The sequence below is a fragment of the Amyelois transitella genome, chromosome 17 (assembly GCF_032362555.1).
Source record: "Amyelois transitella isolate CPQ chromosome 17, ilAmyTran1.1, whole genome shotgun sequence".
Classification (NCBI taxonomy): domain Eukaryota; kingdom Metazoa; phylum Arthropoda; class Insecta; order Lepidoptera; family Pyralidae; genus Amyelois; species Amyelois transitella.
In genome coordinates, this window is record NC_083520.1 from 1597979 (window position 1) to 1625434 (window position 27456).

A 27456-nucleotide genomic window follows, 5' to 3' on the forward strand; every position below is an offset into this window, starting at 1 on the left:
GTGCAAAAACTTCTTTATAAAACTTTTTTAGAAATAAAAACAGAAATGGTAATGCATACTTAAACATAATAATAATGTACTCTTTAACTTATCAAATTAATTTTAACAGTTAAGTAATATTTCATAATCACTAAAAAGAAAGTCTAAGCAGCTCATAATCATACTTTAAAAAGATCAAAATCACAAGTTCATGATTAAAACAATTACATTTCTGATCCTAATGAAGAAGAATAAAGTAAACAAATTGATACATAATCCTATGGTGAGCCAGATGAGACTTAGGAATATTTGTTTAGCAGCAGAAATTACAATCATAATCATTATGTACCAAAAGTTTACCATAAAAATACCTAACACAAATACATGAATTTAAAACAATACATCAAGGCATTCATAATAAATTAGCATGTTAATATGGTTAAAATCAAAAATGCACACGAAGTAAAACCTAAATTCATAATCACAAAAACATAATGATTGGTGATAAATATAAAATGTTAACTGATTAAAATTTGCAGCTGTGTAACAAATCCCCGGCCCCGGACGATTGGCGGGGATCGCTGAGTATCTTAAATGATTCGTCGTCTTTAATATCAAGTCAAATTATTTCCACGCTGTCCAAACTTTAGCAAATACTTTGATGTTACGATTTTAATGGGAATTTGTCAATTGCCAATAAAGATCCTTCCTTTATAATCATATTCTTGAAATATGTCATCAAAAGGAATGTATCAATTGGCGGATACAGCATAAAAATGTAATGTACCAGACATTTTGCAATTTATAAATCAAATAGTAAAACGGTGAGCCAAATAAATGATAATCAAAATAGTCGGTTGATGTAGATTCGTTTAAAATGTATCAAAAATCAAAAAATAAAACATGCTCTTCTTAAAACTAGTTTAATTCCATGGTGAAACGCTTAAATTAAGAAACGGTGCCACGCCCGTTCACTTCAACAATTGTCTGTGATAGAGATCAAATCGTCGCATCGCTTTCAGCTATCATAAAATATCAAAAACAAAAATAACTTACGAACTAGTTTCCATAAAAATCTCATAAAATCAACGAATCACTAATGCGATCAAGCTCATACTTACGATCATCACGGGTTACAATCAGAGTTCTTTACGATCATCATAGTTTATATGTATATCTATATAAAAAAAAACTTATCATAAAGACCTGTGATCGAATGCGTGATACTTATATATATCTAACATTTAATGACCCGTATAGAGAGAAATACAATAATTATTTAAATAAGTCTTGTCTCTCCTCAGTCAGTGTCAGCCGGGAGCTTGATAAAGTCTGATTCGGTCGACTGCTCGAATTGTATACTTGATTATGCGTATACGACTTGGATATAACGAGTCACAATTTTAATTTGTTAATTCCATCATTCAATAATCAAGTACAAACCTAGCGTACTGTAGATCACTGCAAATGTATCATCGGTGAAGTAATAGAAGATTAAAAAAGGGGAAACCCCCACGTACTCTACACAATTTTGTAGGGGAGTATAGTACATTGAAAAGAGGTCAATATAATATTTGATATCAAAAACTTCACTTCAGAACCATCTATGGAGAAACATCCAATAGATTATACGTATATGATATCATCAAAATGTCATTAAGTAAGTATTTAGTTCAGTACAAAAAATAATGAAACATTGACGTCATGTCACTATACTAAACATTTTGAACTGAATTCATTAATATTAACAGATATTTCTTTCATGAAGAAGGTCTGCTTAATTTCATAGAAATATTTGATAGACAATGGTAAAGAAAGAGAAGATGTTGAAGAATATTATTTAAAAATGCTCATTATTGCAGTGAAGTAACAGTACTAGGTATCAAATGGACGCGTTACCACTTGTCCTGCGTCAGCGTGGCAGTGTTGAACGGCGGCGAATTGATTAGTTTCCGTTCGGTTCCAGCCGAGGGTTTGTAGTTGCTCGACTGTTTTTGCAGCTCTGCGAATGGAGAAAAGAATAAAATTTCTAGCTACACTCAAATGACTGAGTACTACATCTCCAGTTAACCTTAAAGCAAGAAAGAAAGAGAAGATAAGATATTGATGTCTAAGGATAAACCTTTCACATATAAATTGTGACTACCAGTACTGTCTACCCCAAATAGAGCTGATAGTTTTGAAAAGGCTGAAAGGCCACATTAAGCTGGATGGCTTAATGAAGGGAATTGAGATTCAGGAGACATGTTGCTAGCCCATTGCCTACCAGAAGAATCTCAAGTTTATTAGATTTAACAATATGCACTGAAGGCAAAGCAGGTGGTTATTTCATATATATTTGTAAAGTCATCGCTATCAGACCAGCATAGAAGCAGAAGGAACATTCATAAGGAACAAACCAGCGATGACGAGCAGCATCTTGCGACGAGCGCCGAAAGCGGTGACCCCGATCTCGGTGAGGTCTGCCTCGTTCAGGGACGCGAACGTAGACATGTCCAGTTCGTGTTGACGGAATAGGTCTGTGATGCAATCGAAAATTTGGATTAAACGAATTATTATAAAATAAAATAAGTAAGAGACACGTAACACGTTGAGTTAGCCCAAAAGTAAAAGACTTGTGGGATACTAACTCAACGATACTATATTTTATTATATGCTCAAATAAGAATAAGCTTCGTTTTTCGCCGGGACGTTTAGTAAAGCGGCGAGAATACATCCACTACTAAAACAAAAAGGTCGTAAAAAAATCATGCATAGAAATTAGGAAAAGCAGGAATATTATGTTTTTCAGTTGAACTAAACGTCTGTCTGTGCGCTTAGATTGTAGTTAACACTATCAAAGCAGGGTTCAACAACCTGTTGACTTATTGCATTGAAATCAATAAATCCAGCGACAAAAAGAAAAAGCAGATAATCACCGATATACTTATGTAGGCCAATATCTCTCAGAAGATCGTATAGCTGCTGGTACCGGCATTGTTTGGTTTGCGGCGGCGTCGGGCACGTCTCCACGATGTTCGGCCGAACTAGATCCGGTCTACTCCAAGCTTTCTCGGGCTAGAATTTCAAAAAATATACAACGTTTCGTATTTTAGATGTTCAGGCAGAGGCCTCCCTCGCCCTAAGATAGAGATTTCTGATAAAATGTTCTTAAGCAATCCCTAAAGATTTCCCCAAATTTAAGGAAAAATCAAAATTTGACAACCTTTGGTTTTGGCCATTTATTAATAACTGGACAAAGGAAACTATGTTAAATTCTACAATCTGACCTAAGGCGAGGAATAATTCTAAAGTGCCTACAAGGGTATCTAGTTATCAGGCATTTAGAAAATAAGTCTTTAAGTTTTACGAATAAATTAATGGTTACGAAAAATGCTGAATCTACTGTGATTTATTGAATGAAACTTAATGTAAACTCACAGTTGTGACCTCTTCAGTCTCGTTGAGGTTTATGGGCGAAGGTGAGGTGTGGCTGAAGTAGTACCCTGACCAACGCGTGGTTGGCACGCGGTAGCCGCTGCCGCATTCACGCATTGCCTGCAATGGAAATGTAGAGATGCAGTTTTATCATGTCAGTATTTTATCTGCAGCATTGCTTGTGTGTATGGTCGTTCACTGGAGAGCGTCCGAGACTCCATCCGCCTAAAACGAAAAATTTATCTTCCGTTCCAGTGGATAATTCTTTCTTATAGCGAATGTGTCTTAGTTACACTTTATGTTCTTAACAAATTTTACCTTTATTGGCGCAGTAGTTTTTTGGGATATCATGATCAGCGAGTAAGTGTTTTTTGTTTTTATAAACCTAGGTATATAGAAACCAATAAAATAAATTCTTAATGGAAATATGGCATAAAGAATAGAACAGATTTATTATCAAAATAACAGATACAAGATATCACTTATTGACGTCACATATCTTAAATCAAATTATTTCTAATACCGCTTCCACAGAACCTACATGTGTAGAATAAGCGGCGAAACAAACTACACTGCTGCATTTTCACAGAACGTGTAATTTCATATAATTTAAATAGTTTGTTTGTGAGAAATTTCAAGATGGGGGGTTAAATTGACGAAGCTTTTAGAGGTAACAAATAAATACCTACACAATTTGTAATTTTGTGCAAGGAACATACAATGTTATCTACATTGTATGTTCCTTGCACAAAATTACATTTTACACCACATTTTTCATTGGGGGCTAAACTTAAAGATTTGTTTATTTCATTCGATCAGCTTCCTTGTTCACCCATGTTTTCAAGGCTACCGCTGCCATGTTCTATAGTCACAAAACACTTATTTATTGCATATAATTATGTGTAGGGCGTCTTAAGGAAATAACCTTGTCCTTAAACCTTTCTGAATGGCAAATAAGAGGATTCGACGAAATTTACTTTTACACGATCGGGGACAAGGCCGAGGGCGCCAAAACATGGTGTGTGGTCGACTTGGCCTAGGGACTAAGGTAAGAAGACATGTTTGAAGGAATAATTAATAATACGTGCCGTGTGGTTCCCGGCACCAATACAAAAAAGAATAGGACCACTCCATCTCTTTCCCATGGATGTCGTAAAAGGCGACTAAGGGATAGGCCTATAAAATTGCGATCCTTTTTTTAGGCGATGGGCTAGCAACCCTTCACTATTTGGATCTCAATACCATCATTAAGCCGAGTAGCTGAACGTGGCCATTTAGTCTTTTCGGGACTGTTGGCTCTGTCTACCCCACAGGGGATATAGACGTGACTATATGTATGTATTGATAATACCTACTCGTAGATTGAAACTTAATGTGAAGAAAAGAGATTTAGCGTCGGTGGTCGGATTGGTAGGGTTAAAAGGCGTGATGCGCATAAAAGGCAAACAGGTTCTAATCCCAGTTCGGCCACATGGCCCGAAGTCGGATTACATCAGTTCGAATACTAACCGATGCTCTTACGGTGTGGGAAAACATATTTTTTGTTTGAAATATCTTTATTGCATAGAGTTTCACAGTAACAAGAAAATAGTTCATATGTACTTAACTAAGTATAAAAGAAACAAATCACTTGCAATAGCGGACTTATCACATGAAGAGATCTTGAGGAATCTTGATCTCATAAACATCGTGAGAAAACAATCGCGGATGATCATACAAACATACAGGTCAAAATGAGAACCACCTTTAATTGAAGGCGTTTAAAAATTTAAACGCAGAACGGGAGTTCCAGTTTGATTCTAGACTAGAACAAGTTCAAGTTAATCCAATTCGAGACAACTCTATGGGCCAAAAAAATCTGCCATACAGTGTACAAAACTAACGGTTCTCGGTTACTTGACGTATCCGTGTCACTTGTACACTTGACGGCTAATTACCTACATTTCGATAGTGACCTAATTGAGTTTAGCGGATGCTGACAAATTACTGAGCCATACGTATGTTTAAATACATACAGAGCCAGTCTTGAAAAACTGAAAGGCCACGTACAGCTGTTTGGATTAATGATAGAATTGAGATTCAAATAGTGACAGGTTACTAGCCCATCGCCTAAATGAAGAATGCCAAGTTTATAAGCCTATCCCTTAGTCGCCTTTTACGACATCCACAGGAAAGAAATGGAGTGATCCTATTCTTTTTAAATTTATGTACCAGGAACCACACGGCACATGTCGTATGTTTGTGTCATTGTGGGAGTTCATAGTGTCATTCGTGAAGGATATGGTAGAAATAAAACGCTCATGAAGCAATTTGCACGAACGCAAAGGTGTTTATTTTAATACATCAGTCAGATCACGCTTCACTCCTCACTAGCGACCCGCTTCAGCTTTGCCCGGAAAGCATTCTTGATATTAAAACTTCCTTAGTGTTACGAACTCCTTAGAGTGTTCCGAACTCATTTGTAAATGAGTAATGTGATATAAAATGAGTAATGAGTAATGTGATATATATATATATATATATACATATATATATATACTATATATATTACATATAGATATATATTACAAATATAGATAATAAAATAAGAAAAATAAATGACAGTCTGTTTTGAGCGTGCATCATCTTTTCTTTACCAGCGCAAATATTTTATTATTTTCAGCTTATTTCCTATACTTAGAAAACCCACTTTTCAACATTTCAAACAGGAACAAAATCAGCCCACAACTTTCCGAGATTAGCGCTTACACACAGACAGAGAAAAACGGGGACATAATAATATGTTGTGTGCTGTATGTAGATATGTATAGTCACGTCTATATACCATGCGGGGTAGACCGAGCCAACAGTCTCAAAAAAGGCCAAATTAAGCTTCATGTTGGAATTGAGATTCAAAATGTGACAAGTTGCTATTCGATTTGAAAAATAATTTTTCAATTCGAACCAGTAGTTCCTGAGATTAGCGCGTTCAAACAAACAAACAAACTCTTCAGCTTTATAATATAAGTATAGATATAGTGTGATTATAATGATACCTTGCTAGCTTCGGCCTTCATCTTCCTATAGTCTGAGATCGGCGACATCTTGTTCAGAGTTTCCAGCGTCTTCTTCTCACATCCGACCGCGCGCCGCTCCGACAGCGGCAAGTCTGATATTATATTCGCTAGCTCCGTGATTTCTGTTGATAAATGATTAAATTACTTGCATACAAACATACATTGTATATAGGTATTTGAAAAACAATTATAAAAACGAATGCTATTCCCTATGTATGACGGCCTCCGTGGCGCAGCGGTAATACGCTTGTCTGTGACACCGGAGGTCCCGGGTTCGAATCACGGCCAGGGCATGATGAGAAAAGAACTTTCTCTGATTGGGCTGGGTCTTGGATAATTTTCTATATAAGTATTTATTATAAGATATAGTATAACTCAATCTGTGTAATTTGTCCCGTATATATTAATTATTATTATGTTGGTAGGTACATATAAAATGTGCTCGGGCCCATAGGGACCCGCTCATTTGGGAGGCGTTCATGGGGCCGAAGCCAACATGAAGGCCCTTTGGTACCTTTTGTTCTAGAGTGAGATGGGCACAGCTATGGAGATCTGTCGGACAGCCCTCCACAGCTGCCAAACTATTGCCAGGGAGGGATTTACTTGGTCTGGGTCATACGGATGGGATGCTAGTGGATTGGATTACTGGGCTATGGAGTGAGATACGGACATCTGCCTCGAAAATCTCTCACGTAATTTTGATTAGGCAGATGGTGACTCGCTGCTCATTGGCTATACAGCAGCCTGTGGGCACCCTAAATAAGCCACCATGCGGCGGCCAGGGCGCAACACGTTAAAAGCAGCTATAGGATGCCGAGAGGTGCGGCCCCGGTTTCACGAGCACGAGGTATGACCCCGTGCTGGTTTCCCCGCTATTACGCCATTACGTGCAATACTCTTCAATCCTGGAGCATAGGATCTGCTCTTGCGACTCCACTCTGGCCAGCCGACTAAGGCAAGCCAGAGGCGGGGAAAGTGTCACTGTGTGTATGTGTATGGCGCATGTCTGTATGTTCCCCAGGAGGTAGGGTCCGTGGTGTCGCCACTCACCAACGGCTTCGCCACAAGCCGCCCCGCGGAGACTGACGGCACTGGGAAGGAAACTCTTCCACAGAGGGCGATGGGGTCGTCACGTCCCTACGCCTTTATTATTATTTATTTTCCCCGTTTTTTTTCACATTTACCATTATTTTTTCGTTTCTAATAGTTGCAACGTGATGTTTTATAGCCTAAAGCCTTCCTCGATAAATGGTCTTTTCAACACAAGAAGAATTTTTTAACTCGAACTAGATTAGTTCCTGAGATTAGTGCGTTCAAACAAACAAACAAACTCTTCAGCTTTATAATATTACTTAGTACAGATCGTTCCTCACCGTGTTGGTCACGCTCCGTGTCTGCGGAGGGCGCGGGCGAGTGAGTCTTGCTGATCGGAGACACTGATGGCGTCACCACGCTGCCATCGCCGCCTGGTTTTAACAAGTCGATCAATTAATACATACCTACATACGGTCACGTCTATATCCCTTGCGGGGTAAACAGAGTCAACAGTCTTGAAAATACTGAATGGCCACGTTCAGCTGTTTAGCTTGATGGTAGACATTGAGATTAAAATAGTGACATGTTGCTAGCCCTCGCTTCAAAGAAGTAACTCAAGTTTATTTAAAAGATAGAGTGGTCCTATTCTTTTTTTATGAGTACCTATTCTTATATCTATTAATCAATAGAAAAATACCACAGTATACTAAAATAACATTCGTGTTATGTCAAAAGCGTACATCCGAAATTTCTCCTATCTAACTGACATCTATCATTAATAATAGTCGAATAATATATTTAATAATAGTGTCGAATAATAGTATAAATTAATAGTCGAAAACTTCGCAGCAAGGGAGCAAGCAAAGTGTCTTTTTGTGCTGTGTCATTCTATTCGTTTCCATGACGATCTACGTGATTTCGTACATTATTTTATTTTCTAATTGGCTAGAAATGTTGACATCTCACGATGCAGGCCGTAAAAAAAAAATAACCAGCCGGACGCGTTTCAGGAATTTCAAATACAGAATTAGGTCAAACACTGGCGGTTAATTGGGTCACTATTTGACGCGGCCTCTGTGGCGCAGCGGCAGAGCGCTTGTCTGTGACACCGGAGTTCCCGGGTTCGAATCCCGGCCAGGGCATGATGAGAAAAGAACTTTTCTGATTGGCCTGGGTCTTGGATGTTTATCTATATAAGTATTTATTACAAAATTTAGTATCGTTGAGTTAGTATCTCGTAACACAAGTATCGAACTTACTTCGAGGCTAACTTACTCAGTGTAATTTGTCCCGTATATACATACATATGGTCACGTCTATATCCCTTGCGGGGTAAACAGAGCCAACAGTCTTGAAAAGACTGAATGGCCACGTTCAGCTATTTGGCTTAATGATAGAATTGAGATTCAAATAGTGACAGGTTGCTAGCCCATTACCTAAAAGAAGAAACCAAAGTTTTTAAGCCTATCCCTTAGTCGCCTTTTACTACAGCCATGGGAAAGAGATGGAGTGGTCCTATTCTTTTTTGTATTGGTGCCGGGAACCACACGGCCCGTATATATTTATTTATTTATTTACTAACACCTAGGATTTGGAAGAGAATGGAAGTTTCTCGTCATCTCATAACAACACAAAGATTAGCGAATATAGCTCTTAATTAAAAATGCAAGATCAAGGCTCCCGGGACCCCACACATCAATCAATTAATGCTAAACGGACAGACGGGAAACGCTGACAATTAATCAGTAGTATACACACATGTTCTAATTAGAAGTCGTGGAATATTCTTTTGTTGTTAACTAATGGAATAATTCGAGTGCAAAAAGCTTACACGTGTAATGGGCCGAGTAGAGAATTCATATAATACTAACATACAAATAATCACGTCTATATCCCTTGCGGGGTAGACAGAACCAACGGTCTCGAAAGACCAATAGGCCACGTTCATCTGTTTTGCTTGATGATAGAATTGAAATTTAAATAGTGTCAGATTGCTAGCCCATCGTCTAAAAGTATCCCAAGTTCATCAGCATAAACCTCAGTCGCTTCTTACGACATCCATGAGAAATAAAAGAAGTTGTGAATTGATTGACAAATTAAGTGCCGTGTAGTTCCCGGCACCAACATTAAAAAAGAATAGGACTACTCCACCTCATTTCCCACGGATGGCGTAATTGGCGACTAAGGGATGGGCTTATAAACTTGGGATTCTCGTTTTAGGCGATGTGCTGGCAACCTGTCACTATTTGAATCTCAATTTCATCATAAAGCCAAACAGCTGAACGTGGTCCACCAGTCTCTTCAAGACTTTCGGCTCTGTCTACCCCGCAAGGGATATAGACGTGACTATATGAATGAACAAATTCAAAATTTTTATTCATTACTATAGGATACCTACTATATATCGCTTAATAATTGTCAAAACGTACCTATGGTATAACAACATTGGTTGACGTCAAATAAATTATTTAAAAACTAAGTATACTGCCGCTTCCAAGGCGTCAGTGCAGAAGAAGCGGTAACAAAACTTGAATTAATTTATTTATTTTATTTTATAACACACTAGCAGCTTATTAAGCTGATGCGTGTGTATCCAAAACTTTGGAGATTTTATCTAATCTATTCTTAAAACTGTTGACCGAAGGTGCAGTGGCAACACTCTCATTGAGCTCCATTTATTTATTTATTTATTTTATTTTATTTTATTTTATAACTCACTAGCAGCTTATTAAGCTGATGCGTGTGTATCCAAAACTTTGGAGATTTCATCTAATCTATTCTTAAAACTGTTGACCGAAGGTGCAGTGGCAACACTCTCATTGAGCTCCATGATTGACTGTATGAATAACGTGACCATTTTTTTTTGCGTCAGAGCGGGACGCTTATTGAATTTTGTATATAAAAAAATATAAGTACTATATACTTAATATATAAGTTATTAATAAATAATTATCTATACATATGATAAAACAGTAAAAATATTTTGTCTGTACATTTAGTAGGTATTTTTGACTGACTGTTCTCGTCAGCGAGATTTGAGTGCAATGTTGATATAAAATAAGTATAAAAATTTGGTTTGTTTGCTAAAGCGGGACATTTTTGCTCTCGCTGGGGACAGCGGGACAGACAGCCTGAAAGCGGGACAATCCCGCCGAAAGCGGGACGTATGGTCACTTTATGTATGAATGAATGACTGATTGACCAACTCACCCGACAAGTTCTGAGCGTCGAGGGACACGCTGCTGCCCGTGAAGTTGCTTTGGTAACCACTGCTCGCCTGCGAGCTGGAGTTCAGCAGTTGGCTTAGTGTGGTCTGTACAAGTGGAATATTGATTAGGAAGTAACTATATATATATTATATATATATATATATATATATATATATATATATATATATATATATATATAGTAACTATATATATATTATATATATATATAGTTACATATATATATATATATATATATATATATATATGTAACTTTATATTATATCTATATTTATACACATCCATGGGAACCACACACGGCACTAATTTTATCTATATATTTATATTATATACATATTATATATATATATATATATACTAATAATAAATCTACCTAATTAAAAAATAAGTAAAACTCCTAAACTACAAACTTAAAAAAATATTAGTTCGGTAATATTAAAAATTAATAAAAAAAAGTGAAATACCTAATGAACAAACTAAAAAAAAATATTAGTTAATACCTACATACATATGTTCACGTCTATATTCCTTGCGGGGTAGACAGAGCCAACAGTCTTGAAAGGACTGAATGGCCGCGTTCAGCTATTTGGCTTAATGATAGAATTGAGATTCAAATAGTGACAGGTTGCTAGCCCATCGCCTAAAAAAGAATCCCAAGTTTGTAAGCCTATCCCTTAGTCGCCTTTTATGACATCCATGGGAAGAGATGGAGTGATCCTATTATTTTTTGTATTGGTGCCGGGAACCACACGGCACGTATTAGTTAATATTAATAATTAATTACTATTTAGTTTGATAACACTTACAGGTCGGTTTTCGGCCGGCATCTGGTACTGCTGCATCATGACTGGCTGCTGCATTCCGCCCATGTCTGCAGTGGCCGTCATCGCTGTCAAATTTTTGCACATAAAGTGATATATCCCGTGCGGGGTAGACAGAGCCAACAGTCTTCAAAAGACTGAGAGGCCAAGTTGAGCTGTTTGGCTTAATTTTTGTATTAATAGTGAATGTTAAGATGTAGAAAATAAAGCGTCGATTGGACTGAATTTAAATTTATGTCGATAGTTGAATAATTCAGACATAACATAACGTATAATCACGTCTATATCCCTTGCGGGGTAGACGTAGCCAACAGTCTTCAAAAATCTAAGGCTGATAGAATTGAGGTTCAAATAGTGACAGGTTGCTAGCCCATCGCCTTAAAGAAGAATCTCAAATATATAAGCTAATCCCTTAGCCGCCTTTCACGACATCATTGGGAAAGAGATTGAGTGGTCCTCTCTTTTTTTTTATTGGTGCCGGGAACCACACGGCACTGCACGTAATTCATGTGGAACCGACCAAGCATTAATGGGGCAAGATTGATAGATAAATTATTTATTTTATTTATTTATTTATTTATTGCTTCCTTAATGTAAAATACAGATGTTTGTGTGATAATATCGAACCATTAAGGGCCCTGGCGGGCACTGCAATGAAAGAGGGGCCATTTTTTAATATTACAGAATAAATAGATAAAGAATTACTCTTATAATCATATTTTTATATTAATATTTTATTAAATAGATACTTATTATGTATAGAATTGGACTTTTGAATTGTAATTGAGTATTCATCATGCATGTATAGTATTTATTTATTGTAGTATGTATTTATTATTTATTGCTTATTAGGTTTATTTAACTTATAATTAATAATAGATAATTTTTATTATACAAATTAATTATTGTGTACATCATTATTTTTTATTAATCACGTCTATATCATTTATTTCTTTATTTTGTTTATTTCGTTGTCTTCTAAATATTCCTTTACAGAATAGTAACACTTTTTTATGAGAAATTCTTTGAGGTGTTTCAAGAATGTATTATAACTGTCTATTTCTTTTATAGTCTCTGGTAGCTTATTGTACAGTTTTACGGACATAACTAGAGGACCAGACGAGTGAAGTCGGAGGCGCGATGTAGGTAGTAGTAGCCTGTTTTGATGTCGAGATGCATATCTAGTGGCTATATCCTTTCTTTTTACAAAAAAGTGTGGGTATTTGCGGACGAATTTACATACCTCTAATATATAGATACACGGCACGGTAAGTATTTTTAATCGCTGGAAATAGGCTTTACAACTTACTTGTTGCTGGATATTAGCTATAATTCGGATCAGACGTTTTTGAAGTGTAAAAGCATTATCCCAGTCGGTACCATTACCCCACAGAATTATGCCGTAACTAAGCCAAGAATAGGCGTAAGCGTAATAATTAGTGAGTGCAGCATCTACGTCTGTTGTTTTTTTTATTTCTCTGAGAGCATATGCAAACTTCGACAACTTAGCACAAAGTTTTTGGATATGAGGTTTCCAGTTCATATGGCTATCTATTTCTATACCTAACAGGGTGAACACGTCAATCACTTCCAAGTCCGTTCCGTTAAAGTTAATTTTTAGGTTTAGTGATGGTTTTTGATGTGGGTGATAAACCATTAATTTAGTTTTTGTATAATTTATTTCCAGGTTGTGGTCACTCAACCAGTTCTCCGTTTTAGTGAGGGTTTCTGTTAGATGTTTATAAAAGTCATTACTATTATTGATAGTTGATGTTAATATGGAGACATCGTCAGCAAACAGGACACAGTGCTCCTTTATTGTTTTTGGAAGGTCGTTGATATATAACAAAAACAAAAGGCATCCGAGTACGCTTCCTTGGGGGATCGAAGTGTTTATCGGCACACAGTTAGATCTGACATTTTGGATCGTTTTTGTGTCAAAATTATAATGTTCGATTTCAACATATTGCTTCCTGTTCGTAAGGTAAGAAGCAAACCACTTGTGTGCAGGTCCTCTGATCCCAGCTCCATACAATTTATCTAGTAGGATATTGTATAGGACCCGGTCATATGCCTTCGTCATATCCAGTAGTATACCGACGCCATACCTTCCGTTATCTAGTGTTTTTAATATTTCTTGGATATATTTAAAGACAGCTAAAACGGTAGATCTATTTTTCCTAAAACCGTTCTGGCATTCATCAAGTAGGTTATACTTTTCACAGAATTTGTATACTCGGTCTGCCATGGCTCTTTCGAAAATTTTTGAGGCTGTTGGCAGCAGTGCTATCGGTCGGTAATTATTAAGGTCAGTCCTTTCATTTTTCTTATAGACAGGTTTTATTATTGTAATTTTTAGAAGGTCCGGAAAAGCTCCTTCGTTAAAGGATTGGTTTATTAATAAAGTGAAAGGCACGGTTAGTTCATCTGCACACTCCCTGAATAAGTTTGGCGGTAGTTCGTCTATGCCATGGCTCCTTTTATTTTTTAAGTTTTTAATAATATTATGAATTTCTTTTTCGTCTACGGGGCGGAGGAATATGCTATTTTCAGCAGGACAATGTACAGGTCTCCCAAGACTATTTCTCCTGCCATTTTCAGCTATAGATGCAAAAAAGTCGTTAAAGGTATTAGCTATCTGCATTGGGTCAGATATTATTGATTTATTAATTCGCAAGGTTATGTTATTTTTTTCCGAATTAGTTTTTTTATTTGTAAGTTCGTTAACTATGTTCCACATGGTTTTGACTTTGTTTTGTGATTTATTCATGCGATCTTTGTAATGGAGTTTTTTTGCTGTAGCCACTGCTTTCTTTAAAATGTTTTCATATTTTTTATAATAATTGTTAAGTATATAACTATTTGATCTTATAGTGAGGAGCTTTAATAGACGTTTATTTTTACAACATTTTTTTATCCCCACTGTTAGCCAATGTTTATTGGATGTTTTTTGTATTTTTATTTTTTGCTTAGGCATATATTGGTCAAGAATGTGTTTTAATTTATTATGGAATAATTCATAATTCTTTGTTATATTTTTATTTTCTATTAAGATTTCATGCCAGTTTATTTCTTTTAATTTTGATTTAAATGAATGTATACTTTTTTTATTAAATATCCTTTTTTCGGTGTACCACGGTCTTTTAGAAATTGTTTGGGCCGACTTGATGCTTAACATTGTGGCAGAATGATTTGAAAATCCTAATTTTTCGACTCTTGTTCGTATGTTTTCTTTGAAATTTGTGAAGATTAGATCTATACACGTTGCTGATGTTTTTGTGAAATGTGTAGGTTCATTAATATGTTGAGTGAATCCGTATTCTGACATTTTATCAAGAAACTTTTTGATTTTAGAATTGTTTCTTTTTTTAACGGTATTTATATTGAAATCGCCACCAAGAATTATTTTATATTTAGAGTAATTTTTACAGATATAGAGTAGTACCTTTTCTAATTGAGAATTAAAGGTATCGGCCCCTATTCCATTCCAGTATATAGATATTAACAGAGTATTGTCTTTAGGCAATTCAACAGCACACAATTCTAGACAGTATTCAATAGACATGTTTTTAATAACAGTTATTTCATTATATTCTATATTTTCTTGTAACAAGATGCAGACTCCGCCTCCGTCATGCTCCTTACGACAAAAGGAAGCTGCTAGTTTATATCCATTTAATCGTATTAAACTTGTTTTTTCTTCTGTTAGCCATGATTCCGAAACACAAATGGCTGTATTATCAGGATTTTGGTCTAAATATGCTTCCAGCAGGTGTTGTTTATTGTAGATACTCTGGAAATTTTGGAACAAGACTTTAAGTTGCGGTCCTCCTTAATTATCTTTTTAATTGCTATCAAAAGACATTAGAATAAAAAACATGAATCTGGCAATAACATTTTGTATATACAATCGTGAACAAGCAATGAATGTTGTAGCTCAGTGACACGCTTATTAACAAACCACGAATTTTCAGCCATAATCCTGTGAAGTTAGTATCATGTATATAGCATGTTATCGAAAGTGACAAGTTGCTAGTTCTTCGAATAAAAGAATCCAGAGTATATAAGCCTCGATTGAAATTTTACAACAACGCCGCCGAAACTTGCATAGTGGTTTTATCTTTGCTTCCATATAAACCTGGAAGAAGTATCCTTCTCCAATAACCACGGTTCCAAGGCGCTTAGCTAGTAGGTAAGTGAAGATGCTGTTTCTTGTCCTGCTGAGAGAGAGCTGCCCCGGTGAAGGAACGGGCTACAATAGCCAGTCTTTGTCACACACACGGACGGGGGTAGTGCAGGTGCTGCAGGCTAGAGATGTCCCACACAGTACTCACGGGGCCAGGCCGCCTGCTGGTACAGCCGCGCGGGGCTGGCGGCGGGCGGGTAGTGCAGGTGCTGCAGGCTAGAGATGTCCCACACAGTACTCACGGGGCCAGGCCGCCTGCTGGTACAGCCGCGCGGGGCTGGCGGCGGGCGGGTAGTGCAGGTGCTGCAGGCTAGAGATGTCCCACACAGTACTCACGGGGCCAGGCCGCCTGCTGGTACAGCCGCGCGGGGCTGGCGGCGGGCGGGTAGTGCAGGTGCTGCAGGCGCGGCTGCGGGGAGGGCGCGGGCCAGGCGGCGGCGGGCGGCGACAGCGGGCCCGCGAACGCGGGGCTGCCGAGCCCGTACGACGCCGGCCGGCACATCATTAGCTCCTCGCCTGATTGGGGAAATAACACTCAATTATTGACTTTCTGCACCCATGTTGATGATGTCCAAGAATAAAAATTTTCGATCAAATAAAACAAAGAGAGATCGTCACGAAATACCAGCAAGTAAAATAATTTACAGGGGAAAGAGATGAATGGAGGAAGCTCCACTTAACTCCACCGACAAGAGTTAGCTCTTAAATTTAAGAAGAAGCAATCATGTTATAGATTTCTTTATAATTTTTTGACTACTTATAGCAAGTAAAGAATATGACGGGTTCCGTATGGTCACCGGCGCATTCTGTCAACTCTGTTTGTTTCAGGAATGTCATGAGAGCAAGACAATAAGCACTTTCGATTAGTGCAATGCCACGTCAATGTTTAAAACTGGCTTAGAGACTGACTCAAAGATGAGAGAAAAAGCTCTCCAGGAAAGTAGCGTCATGTTAGTCACATATATTACAAACTGCGCACCTTAATGACAAAGAGGCATCAATATATCATCCTACTAATATTACAAATGCGAAAGTTTGTGAGTATGTCAGTATGACTCTTTCACGCAAAATCTACTGAACCGATTACGATGAAATTTGGTATGTAAGTAACTGAAGACCCAGAACAACATATAGGCTACTTTTTAACCTGGAGTTCCCTTGGGAATGATTCCACGCTTACGAAGTCGCGGGCGGCCTCTAGTGACATTACAAAAAGAATAACAAACCTATATCATTGAGCTGCATATTGTATGGCGAACAAGGCGAGTTGTTGATGTTGGCGGCGTGTGTGGGGCTGAACGGGTTGAACAGGCCGAAGTTGGGCATCGAGTTGTTGGAGATGGAAGGGATGTTGTAGGACTCCGGGATCTCCGCTGTTATCGGGGAGCCTTCGCCGCCGAGGAGTTCGCGGCGGGCTTCGTAAATGTCGCCTGCAAGCAAAGATGATACAATATTTTTTTTCTCAGCATTAACTTTTTTCTAATATGCTTTAGCAGGGTTTCTCAAACTTTCGGCTCGACGCACCCGTATTAAAATTTCTAAACCCAAACCCCTTACTAACAAGCCCACCAAGAAAAAAAATAAGAAGCGTTAGGCACGGGTTTACTGATGACTTTTTTATGAGTTATGTACATTAGTTTGAATACAAACCGATGCTATTACGGTGAGTTAAAACATGCACATGGCAACTAGGTGGCAACATGATCCATTATGAGTTATTTTAGCGTTGCGTTTTATACAAAGTTCGCGAAGGTTACACTGGAGTCGCTTCGTGTAAAAACCTGACTTACCCTATCCAGGATCATAGTAACAGGCGCTAATTTACATACAAATAATTTTAAACCGCCGTGTGGTTCCCGGCACCAATACAAAAAAGAATAGGACCACTCCATCTCTTTCCCGTGGATGTCGTAAAAGGCGACTAAGGGATAGGCTTACAAACTTGGGATCTTTTTTAGGCGATGGGCTAGCAACCTGTCACTATTTGAATCTCAATGTCTACCACTAAGCTAAACAGCTGAACGTGGCCATTCAGTCTTTTCAAGACTGTTGGCTCTGTTAACCCCGCAAGGGAAATAGACGTGACCATATGTATGTATGTTAAACCGCAAATGACTACTACATGATCTTAGACAATTAAGATTACTTACCAGCGCATCTCTCAATCCCTTTAATGACGACAGATGTGATCCCTTGCTTGGGTTTACGACGTATGTTGATGTACACGTTGTGCTTGTGCATCAGTTTGGTGGCTGTGTCGTTTTCGATGCGGTACGTGTCCTCGGGCGTTTCGGGCACATCAAAGATCACTACGAGGGGGAGGCTGCCCTGTTAATATAAAATGAGTTTATAAGTAACATAAAACATCATATCACACATATTTTTAGATATCAAGGAATCACCGAAGTGCCGTGTGGTTCCTGGCACCAATACAAAAAAGAATAGGACCACTCTTTCCCATGGATGTCGTAAAAGGCGACTAAGGGGTAGGCTTATAAACTTGGGATTCTTCTTTTAGGCGATGGGCTAGCAACCTGTCACTATTTGAATCTCAATCCTATTTTAAAGCCAAATAGCTGAACGTGGCCTATCAGTCTTTACAAGACTGTAGGCTCTGTCTACCCCGCAAGGGATATAGACGTGATTATATGTATGTATCAAGGAATTGGTTCCATTTTCTCATTCTCGGTATTGTGAAAATATACATATATAAAGTACATTAAGGCAACTGAATGTGTGTCACCATGATCCAAGAATTAGGTTCCCCTGCAAAGGTTGCAGAGGTCAGACGGAAGTCGCTTCGTGTAATAACCTGACACAAGGCATAACCCGAGCTCCTGTTCAGAGTGGTGAGGATGTAACAGGGACTAACGGCAGTAGGAAGAAGAATCTCGCCTGCTATTGCATATGCCACAATTCCTAGAGTAACACACACATACCTATGTCTGAATATGTGTGTGTGCCGTGTGGATCCCGGCACCAGTACAAAATAGAATACGACCACTCCATCTCTTTCCCATGGATGTCGTAAAAGGCGACTAGGGGATAGGGCTTACAAAATCGGGCCTCTTTTTTTTTAGGCGATGTGCTAGCAACCTGTCACTATTTGAATCTCAATTCTATCATTAAGCCAAACAGCTGAGCGTGGCCTATCATTATTTTCAAGACTGTTGCCTCTGTCTACCCCACAAGGGATCTATATCCCTTGTGGGGTAGACAGGATCCCCGATCACGTCTATACGTGACCATATGTATGTATGCCTGAATATTCCTACGGAAGTAAAGCTGTCAGCTAGTCATCCAACTCACCACTAACTGCTGGCGCGCTGTGTAAACGTCTTTAATGTTCCCGGTGATGGTAACGCAGCTCTTCTTGATGGCCGGGATGTTGGGGTCGTCCGCATCGGGTAACATGATCTGATTAGACAACATTAACAATTACAATCTAAGTATAAAAAATAGGGTTTTATTGACTCATTTCAGCAATATATAATGTACATACATCGTTCATATAAAAGGTGTTAATACATTTTCTAAGCTGGTCCAACGCTCAGCCATCCACCATCATCAGTATGCAGGGATCGTGGCAAGTGGAAAGAGGTAGTCTCTGCCTACCCCTCCGGGAAAGAGGCGTGATTTTATGTATGTATGTATAAGGATCTAAGACAAATAGCTAAACGTGGCCATTCAGTCTTTTCGAGACTGTTGGCTCTGTCTACCGCGCAATGTACGGGATATAGACGTGACCATATGTATGTATGTACCTATGTATAAGAATCTATAAATATACACACAGCATGCAAACATACACTTGATTATGGAAATAATTATACATGCATACATTTATATAGTCACGTCTATATCCCTTGCGGGGTAGACAGAGCTTTGAAAAGAACAGTCTTGAAAAGACTGATAGGCCACCTTCAGCTGTTTGGCTTAATGGTGGAATTGAGATTCAAATAGTGACAGGTTGCTAGCCCATCGCCTAAAAGAAGAATCTCAAGTATATGAGCCAATTCCTTAGTCGCCTTTTACGACATCCATTGTAAAGAGATGGAGTCCTATTCTTTTTGGTATCGGTGCCGAGAACCACACGGCACAACAAGAATTAGGTAATTGATTTTGCTAAACGGTAATTCTAAATTTTTTAATACGCTGTTAAAGGGAATAATTTAATTTTAATTAGTATAACGTGATATAGGTATCACGCATAAAATTAGCAACCTTGAAAGTAAATAAGTACAATAAAATTCAAGTTGTGTGTAATATAAGTACCTGTGTGTTAGTTCCCTTCATGATAATCTTCAGCTGTTCAGCGCCCCTCCCCACCACCACGGCGTGGTGCATCGGGGAGATCTCCAGAGACATCTGCACGTGGGTTTGGCTCTGAAAAAAAAAAAAAATTGCGTATTACTTATCAGTTATACTTTTGAACTTGGGAGTATTAACGTTTCTTGTAAGTTCAAAATTCAGATTTTTTTAACCGCCTTCAATATAAAAAGGTGGTTTTCAGTATGTTTTTATTTGTTCGAAATTATCTCGCTGAATCGATTTTGAGCCGTTTTTCATGACAGTGCTTGCTACAATTAGGAGAAGGTTTAACCGACTTTAAAAAAGGTAATCGATTGGAGGCGGTTCTCTTTTGATAAAAGTTATTTATTTATCTACTTTTCTCCTTACCTTATAATTTTCACGTACAAGTAAGTAAAGTTGTAAAAGGTAAGAAAAGAAAACTAAGATGATTTATCTTCCTAGTTACCCTCAGCCTCTACGCTTCTCTAGCACACAATTTGGGTCTCAATATCTTCCTTCGAACCAAAGTTCTTTGCCAAAAAAAATACGTGTTCATTAAAAACTCTACATTATTCGGTAGCTAAAGGAAGTATGCAGAGATCGTGGCAAGTGGAAATATGCAGTCTCTGCGTACCCCTCCGGGAGAGGCGTGATTTTATGTATGTATGTTGAAGCTTAGTATGTACCTATTCTTATATAATATAGGACTGTCATGTACATAACGTATAAAAGGCCCTAAAAAAAGAAATAAAAAATAAATGTATGTATGTATTCGGTAGCTAATGATGGTAAACTCACCGCTAGAGGGCCGCACATATAATTCATGAGTAAGCTGGTGGCCTCCATAGTAGCCTGCACCTCCCATTGGACGCCCTTCACTACCAACAAATTGGCGTGGAGCTTCGGACGATTGCGTAGCATCACCTGACAATAAAACACAAGTTTATTTACTAGCTGATTTCCCATTACATATCAAAATTTATTTGTTTATCTATACTAATATAATAAATCTGAAGAGCTTGTTTGTTTTAACGCGCTAATCTCAGGAACTACTGGTTCGAATTGAAAACATATTTTTGCGTTGAATAGAACATTTATCGAAGAAGGCTTTAGGCTATATAACATCACGCTGCAACTATAAGGAGCAAAGAAATAATGGAATACTAAGTGAAAAACATGGGGCAAATTATTCATCCTTGAGGGCTTCAATGATACCCAAAATAACTATTCCACGAAGTCGCGGGCGCAGCTGGTTGAAATTATAGGTATACCATTAAGCCAAATAGCTGAACGTGGCCATTCAGTGTTTTCTAGACTGTTGGCTCTGTCTACCCCGCAAGGGATATAGACGTGACCATATGTATGTATGATTAATCGCAACAAACATTTCAAGTCATAAAACGAAACATGTGACATTGTAGACTGAGATCAAGTATGTAGCTTGGTCGGTCGAACTATAAACTGTGTGAATTAGACGTAGGAGGATAATGCCGAGACCTTTAGGGTAATATGTGAAAGCATTCAATGACGTGTTTATTTCAATTTAATTCATTATTATTTACATTGATGTGAAAGGATTCAATGACGTGTTTATTTCAATTTAATTCATTATTATTTACATTGATGTAACTTATTAATAACTTATTAGTATAAGTATTAATAAGAAAACGAAGAACCAGGTTAGTGATTCAGTTGTGTGGATGTGCAATGTCCTCACGCTGGAAAACCTACACACCTTAGTTTTCGCATATGTATTAAACTATGTAACTCAGAGAAGAGTTAATTTATACATTAACTTAGTGGGACCCGAAAGGAAACTGGGAAACTAAATGCCTTTCCCCACACGACATAAGTCGCAGGGCATAGCTATACATATAATTCAAAGATGCAGATCCTAGTTATTTTATCTTGGAAAAATCCCCAAACAATTTGCAATTTGTTACTTTATCAAAGCTGTTAATCTTCCTTTGGTAGATCAATAATGGGTCATCCTAATTTCATATTTTATGTATGTATATGTATTCATAATGTATTTTAGGTATCATGTATGTATTTTTCAGTATGAATGTGCACTTTATCGCACTACCAACTTAAAGTTTTTTTTTGTTTGGTCAGCTGGTTGACTGGTAGGGAATGCCAAACGGCATTAAGACCGCCTATTGTACATTTCTTTTGTGCAATAAAGTTTTAGATAAATAATTAAAGTCGCGTGTGGTTCCCGGCACCAATACAAAAAAGTATAGGACCACTCTATCTCGTTCCCATGGATATCATAAAAGGCGACTAAGGGATAGACTTACAAACTTGGGTTTCTTTTTTAGGCGATGGGCTAGCAACCTGTCACTATTTGAATCTCAATTCTATCATTAAGCCAAATAGCTGAACGTCTTTTGAAGACTGTTGACTCTGTCTACCCCGCAAGGGACATAGACGTGACCATATGTATGTATTAAAGTCGCATTGCAACACTAGTTTAGCACCCACCTGCACATTATACTGCTTCTGGACCTGCTGTACGTACGGAGAGTTGATGTCTGGCAGCGGCTGAGACGGCGACACGATTGGTAGCTCGAAGCAGAACACGAGAGGGGTCAATGCCTTGAAAAAAAAAAAAGTTTACTTTTTACATCTTTTAACTTTGGGATCCCGCGACCCCGTGAGATTCGCAAGATTTTTATTGACTAAGTCTCAATTACGACTCATAATTTGCTAAAAGCCAGCATTTCCAGCAATACCAAAAAGGTGAAATACTATGCTTCAGGGCGTGGCTTTGGCTTTTATTATGTTTAAACATTATTTATCTTGCTCTGCGCCAACGCCAATCTCCTGTTTGGTTTCCTTCCACCCAAAAGTTGACTGGAAGAGATTGCTTCACTATCACTACATAGTATAAAACAAAGTCGCTATTTTAGTCTGTTTGTCTGTATGCTTAAATCTTTAAAATTACGCAACGGATTTTGATGCGGTTTTTTGTAACAGGTAGAGTGATTCAAGAGGAAGGATTTTGTATAATTTTTTCCGAATTTCGCACCCGTGCGAAGCCGGGGCGGGTCGCTAGTTAGCGATAAGTCCGCCTTTGTACCATCTTATCATTCTGTTTTGTGCTGTTTTACTCATATGGTGCAATAAAGAGTTTTATCTATCTATCTTGGAATCCGCTCCTTACCCTGACTCGCGCCCTGGCCCTCTCGACGCGCTCCATGTCCCCGGCGATGGAGACCTGGTTGCTCTTCTCAATGGTGCTGGTGCGGTTGGAGTCCGGGAAGTGGATGTGGCACCCGGTCTCTTCCATCACGCGTTTGATCGTCAGACCGCCCTGGAAAGAAGTGAGTTTGCTTGTTACTTCTTCACGGTAAAACCACTGAACTGCATGAAATTGTATACATGTATAGTGCAGAGTGCGAAGGACATAGGGTACATTTCATGCTGGCAAAAACTGTAGTTCAAGTAGGATTTGCGAAAAACCTATATTCTTTTGTAGGTGGCGTTAAATTCGCGCGGGCGAAGATGCGGGTAAAAGCTAGTCACTTTAAATCTTTAAGTATATCTTTTAGGTCTTGAATTAAATGACCTTGGTACCTACGTCTTTTTATTGAAAAAAGCCATGAGAAAAAAAAGGAAATCTAAATAAATTATAATAATTCATTAATCCACCACATACTTTAACTATTAACCATATCTACTTTATTTATAAGAAATTTAGTTTTCAACACAAAGTCGTACTTCCACTTATGTTGAAAGCTAAATTTAATTAAAATTAAATGAAGATAACAATTTTGAAACTACGTATAAAAATTGTTACCTTCATTTCATTACCCTAATAAATGGTCTTAATAAATTAATTTTGCCATGTATATAGACGTGATTACCCACATATATGTATGTAACATTTATAAATTTGAAAGTAAAATAAAACATTACTTACTTTCCCGATGATGTGAGAATGGTCAGTGTAACTAACATCGATCTTCATGGTGACGCGGTTACTCTGAAAATAATTCCATGTTAGTCTTAAGAACATATTTTTGAGTACCATCTCCTCTGTTACAGATTGACCACCATTACTTTATTATGAATAACGTTAGAGACGACTAAACAACAAAGTATAACGCGCTAAATAACCTTAGTAACTAGCGCATATTCCGTAGAAACGAAACTTAGCTTTATCTGTGACCAGAGAACGCCATGATGGGACGGAAAAAACGAAATATATTTAATTCTCAAATTAATTCTACCGATTTATTGGTTTTCACAATAGTCTGAGACAGCACATTTTTATGAGCAGCCATGAACTTCTCATTAATCACTCTCATTCTCTCCCATCTTCATGATTCTCAATTGCACCATCCGCCATTATACTTGGCGGCCCGGGATTCGTTTACCGACTTTAGTATTTGTCCAGTTTACAGCAACGTCTTTAGTTTTACGACCATTACAATATCATCATGTCGCCAAGAAGGACAGTTGTGACTGTTTGTTACCGCTTCTTCTGCACTGACGCCTTGGAAGCGGCAGCAAACTTAGTTTTAAGTAATTTATTTGACGTCAACCAATGTTGTTAAACCATACGTTTTTTAACACGTTTACAATTATTAAGCGATATGAAACATCCTATAATAATGAATAGAAAATTTTGTTTTTTTTTTTTTATATTTGTCAATAAGTGATACCTTGTATCCAATTTTCAAAAATATATCTACTTATTCTATTCTATTAATATTAACTGATTAATTACTTTAAACATAGTAGCAATAAAATAATTCATTCTTATTTAATATGTTTAAGCATTTTACCGTGTGGTTACCGGCACTTTAGAATAAGCCACATCTTACTAATGGATGTCGTAAAAGGCGAATAAGGAAAAGACTTATAATCTTGCGATCTTTCTTGAAGATGATGGGCTAGCAACCTGTCACTATTTGAATCTCAATTCCATCACTAAGCCATACAGCCGAACGTGGTCTTTCAGTCTTTTCAAGACTGTTAGCTCTGTCTACCTCGGTGGGATATAGACGTGTGTTTAGCATTTTACCCTTGTGTCCAGCAACTGCATAATCTTCTCTCGAGCCAACTTAACATTGTCGGGTAATCCTGCTACACGAACGTGGGGATCTAAACAAAAAAAAAAAACAATTCTATAGTCTGTCTAGTCGCTATTCAAATCTCAATTCTATCATTAAGCCAAATAGCTGAACGTGGCCATTCAGTCTTTTCAAGACTGTTGGCTCTGTCTACCCCGCAAGGGATATAGACGTGACGTATGTATGTATAGTCTGTCTGTATGTAAGTGCTACATAAAATCATATCTATCGCGGGCTTGTTCGAAGAACGTCTCATACATACGGAGGGGTAGGCAGAGAGGTGGTGCATAAGCGAGGTTGATAATGAAATAGGATAATTGTTTATTGGAAATAAACCAACACAAAAATGAAACATAAAAGTCATTTCCTATAGGGGTAGGCAGAGACTGCGCCTTTTCACTTGCCATGAATACCACCTTCTTTCGCTTCAACCACATTGCTCCTGATGCTTTGGCCGGACATCCCTGATTTGAAAATAGGTTCGTCTAGGCCTACCATTCTACCTACGGTTCCCATTCACACTCTCCTTGTATAATTTTCTCAATTGACCAACTTTCATCCATCCTCTCCACATCTACTAAGTATGCTTCATATTATGTTTATTGAATTAGCTGTAAATCGAACGATCGAATGTGAATGAAGCGAAAGTAGTAAGTATCTATCAGATCAGATTCGTGGCAAATCGAAAGATGAAGTCTGTGCCTACCCCTCTGAGAAATAAATTTTACGTTTAATTTTCGTGTTTTGGTTTACTTTCAACTCCAATAAACAATTATAATCTAACTTATCACCCTCGCTCATGCACCACAGAGGTAGGTAGATAGTATGAATGTAAAAATCTACTTACTAATTATTATGGTCTGAATTATGCCGGAAATATTTTTTGTGTTCACAAAATGCATATTACATGTAAAAAAAAACGTGGAACACAATGCTTTCACGACATAATTAAAAATGTTTTTTAAGACTAACAAATTCTACGCTACGATAACTGTATAATTAAACAGAATAATTTTAATCATTATGACATCAAATCTTACCTGAATATTCAGTAATATCCATAAATTTATTACATCTCAACTTTTTGATTACGTCGTACACTAATTCATCACATAGTTTCGTAAAAACCATTGTAAATTCATTAAATTTTAATAAATAACTATCAAAAATAGTCAAAATGTAAGTAACGGACAAGCGTCGTAAATATGAAATTTTGAAACTGCGCCAAACTGGCGCCGTTGGTATTCGCGCTGGCGCCAGACCTCAAAATTTAACCCTTTCGTTGTCCTGCTCACTTTGGAAATTAGGATTTGCGTTCAGAAACGGTACATACTTATGAAAACTCTTAACAAAACTTATGGCACATGGTATAATAAAGAAGGAATTATTGTTTTATACTTTACAAAAAAACGGTAAGTACATTATCGTTTATTAAAATTTAAAGTACGTAACAGCAACTAACGAATTACTCTTATTTCTAATGAAAAATAAGCAAATTAATGGTTAATATAATCTATATACTATTATTGTATAGACTTTTATTTTTGTGTATAACGCATAAACTCAAAAACTACAGGATCAAAATTAGGAACAAAGATTCCTTCAGGATCAACAAAGGTGTTTTCTGAAAAAAAATGCAGTTGCAGTAAGCAGCTAGTTTAAAATAATGTTAAATATAACATACCTTTCTTAGATCTAGCTCCAATTTTAAGACGAGCAGGCCAATTTACAAGCGTATTTGTTTCCGTCATAACCTAAAGATAGAGTATTCAGTCAACTACTTATACAAATACAATACAAATGCGTCAGGGGTATGTAAGTATTTAAAAAGTTACATTTTTATAAAATAGGTAAGTAATATTGCACAAATAATATGAATTTATACTGACCTGATGGAAGAATGCTTGGGCCTTTTGTGACTCGTCCAAATGTTCTGTAAGAAATGTTTTAATGATATTTGTGTATTGTTACTGGTCATGTCTCTTTTCCTGTGTGATAGTTAGCCATCATTTATAAACAACCCCGCGATCACGATAATAATTTCAACTGGAACGCCATCGATTGTTTTTATCTTTTTGGCATCGGGGAGATAGTCTGTTAGATTCGAAACTAAAATGTAATAGCCGTTGTCAAAATAACCGGAACCGAAGCGGCGGCGAAATCATTTTAAATGATCGAGGTTCAGTTAAGCTCCAGCGCAAGTTATTAGCGAGATCGAGGGGCAGTATACCTGCGAGCATTGCCTCCAGCCTACGTCGATCAACCCGAAATCTTTCTTGGTAGACATCTTCAGCACTGTTTAATCCAAGTATAACCGCTAGTTTTTGCAGATCCTCCGCTGAAGTTATTGAATTGCTGGTA

At 37.5% G+C, this 27456-nt stretch overlaps 1 protein-coding gene across 1 annotated transcript; it reads right to left on the reverse strand.

Annotated features, from left to right (window-relative positions):
• Nucleotides 1-5: 5 nt before the first annotated feature.
• On the reverse strand, nt 6-27019 carry LOC106139205 (protein bicaudal C homolog 1). Its single transcript, XM_060948962.1, has 20 exons — nt 26985-27019; nt 26780-26849; nt 25047-25126; nt 23940-24002; nt 23181-23330; nt 22499-22612; nt 20813-20938; nt 19997-20107; nt 19031-19138; nt 17872-18049; nt 16948-17151; nt 16058-16237; nt 11521-11603; nt 10698-10800; nt 7826-7918; nt 6432-6574; nt 3400-3516; nt 2898-3036; nt 2379-2498; nt 6-1981 (listed from the first exon to the last, which is right to left on the reverse strand). Exons 2-20 carry the CDS (start codon nt 26844-26846, stop codon nt 1875-1877), a joined length of 2286 nt encoding a protein of 761 aa, XP_060804945.1. The 5' UTR covers nt 26847-26849; nt 26985-27019; the 3' UTR covers nt 6-1874.
• Between the last annotated feature and the right edge of the window lie 437 nt (nt 27020-27456).

Excerpts from the sequence above, each read along its gene's own strand:
- LOC106139205 (XM_060948962.1), bottom strand. The coding sequence starts at position 26,846 with ATGACGGAAACAAATACGCTTGTAAATTGGCCTGCTCGTCTTAAAATT. Across the intron at positions 19,139-19,996 it reads TGAAGGGAACTAACACACAG|ATCATGTTACCCGATGCGGA; the intron begins GTACTTATATTA and ends TTGTCTAATCAG. Across the intron at positions 3,037-3,399 it reads AGACTGAAGAGGTCACAACT|CCCGAGAAAGCTTGGAGTAG; the intron begins GTGAGTTTACAT and ends TTGAAATTCTAG.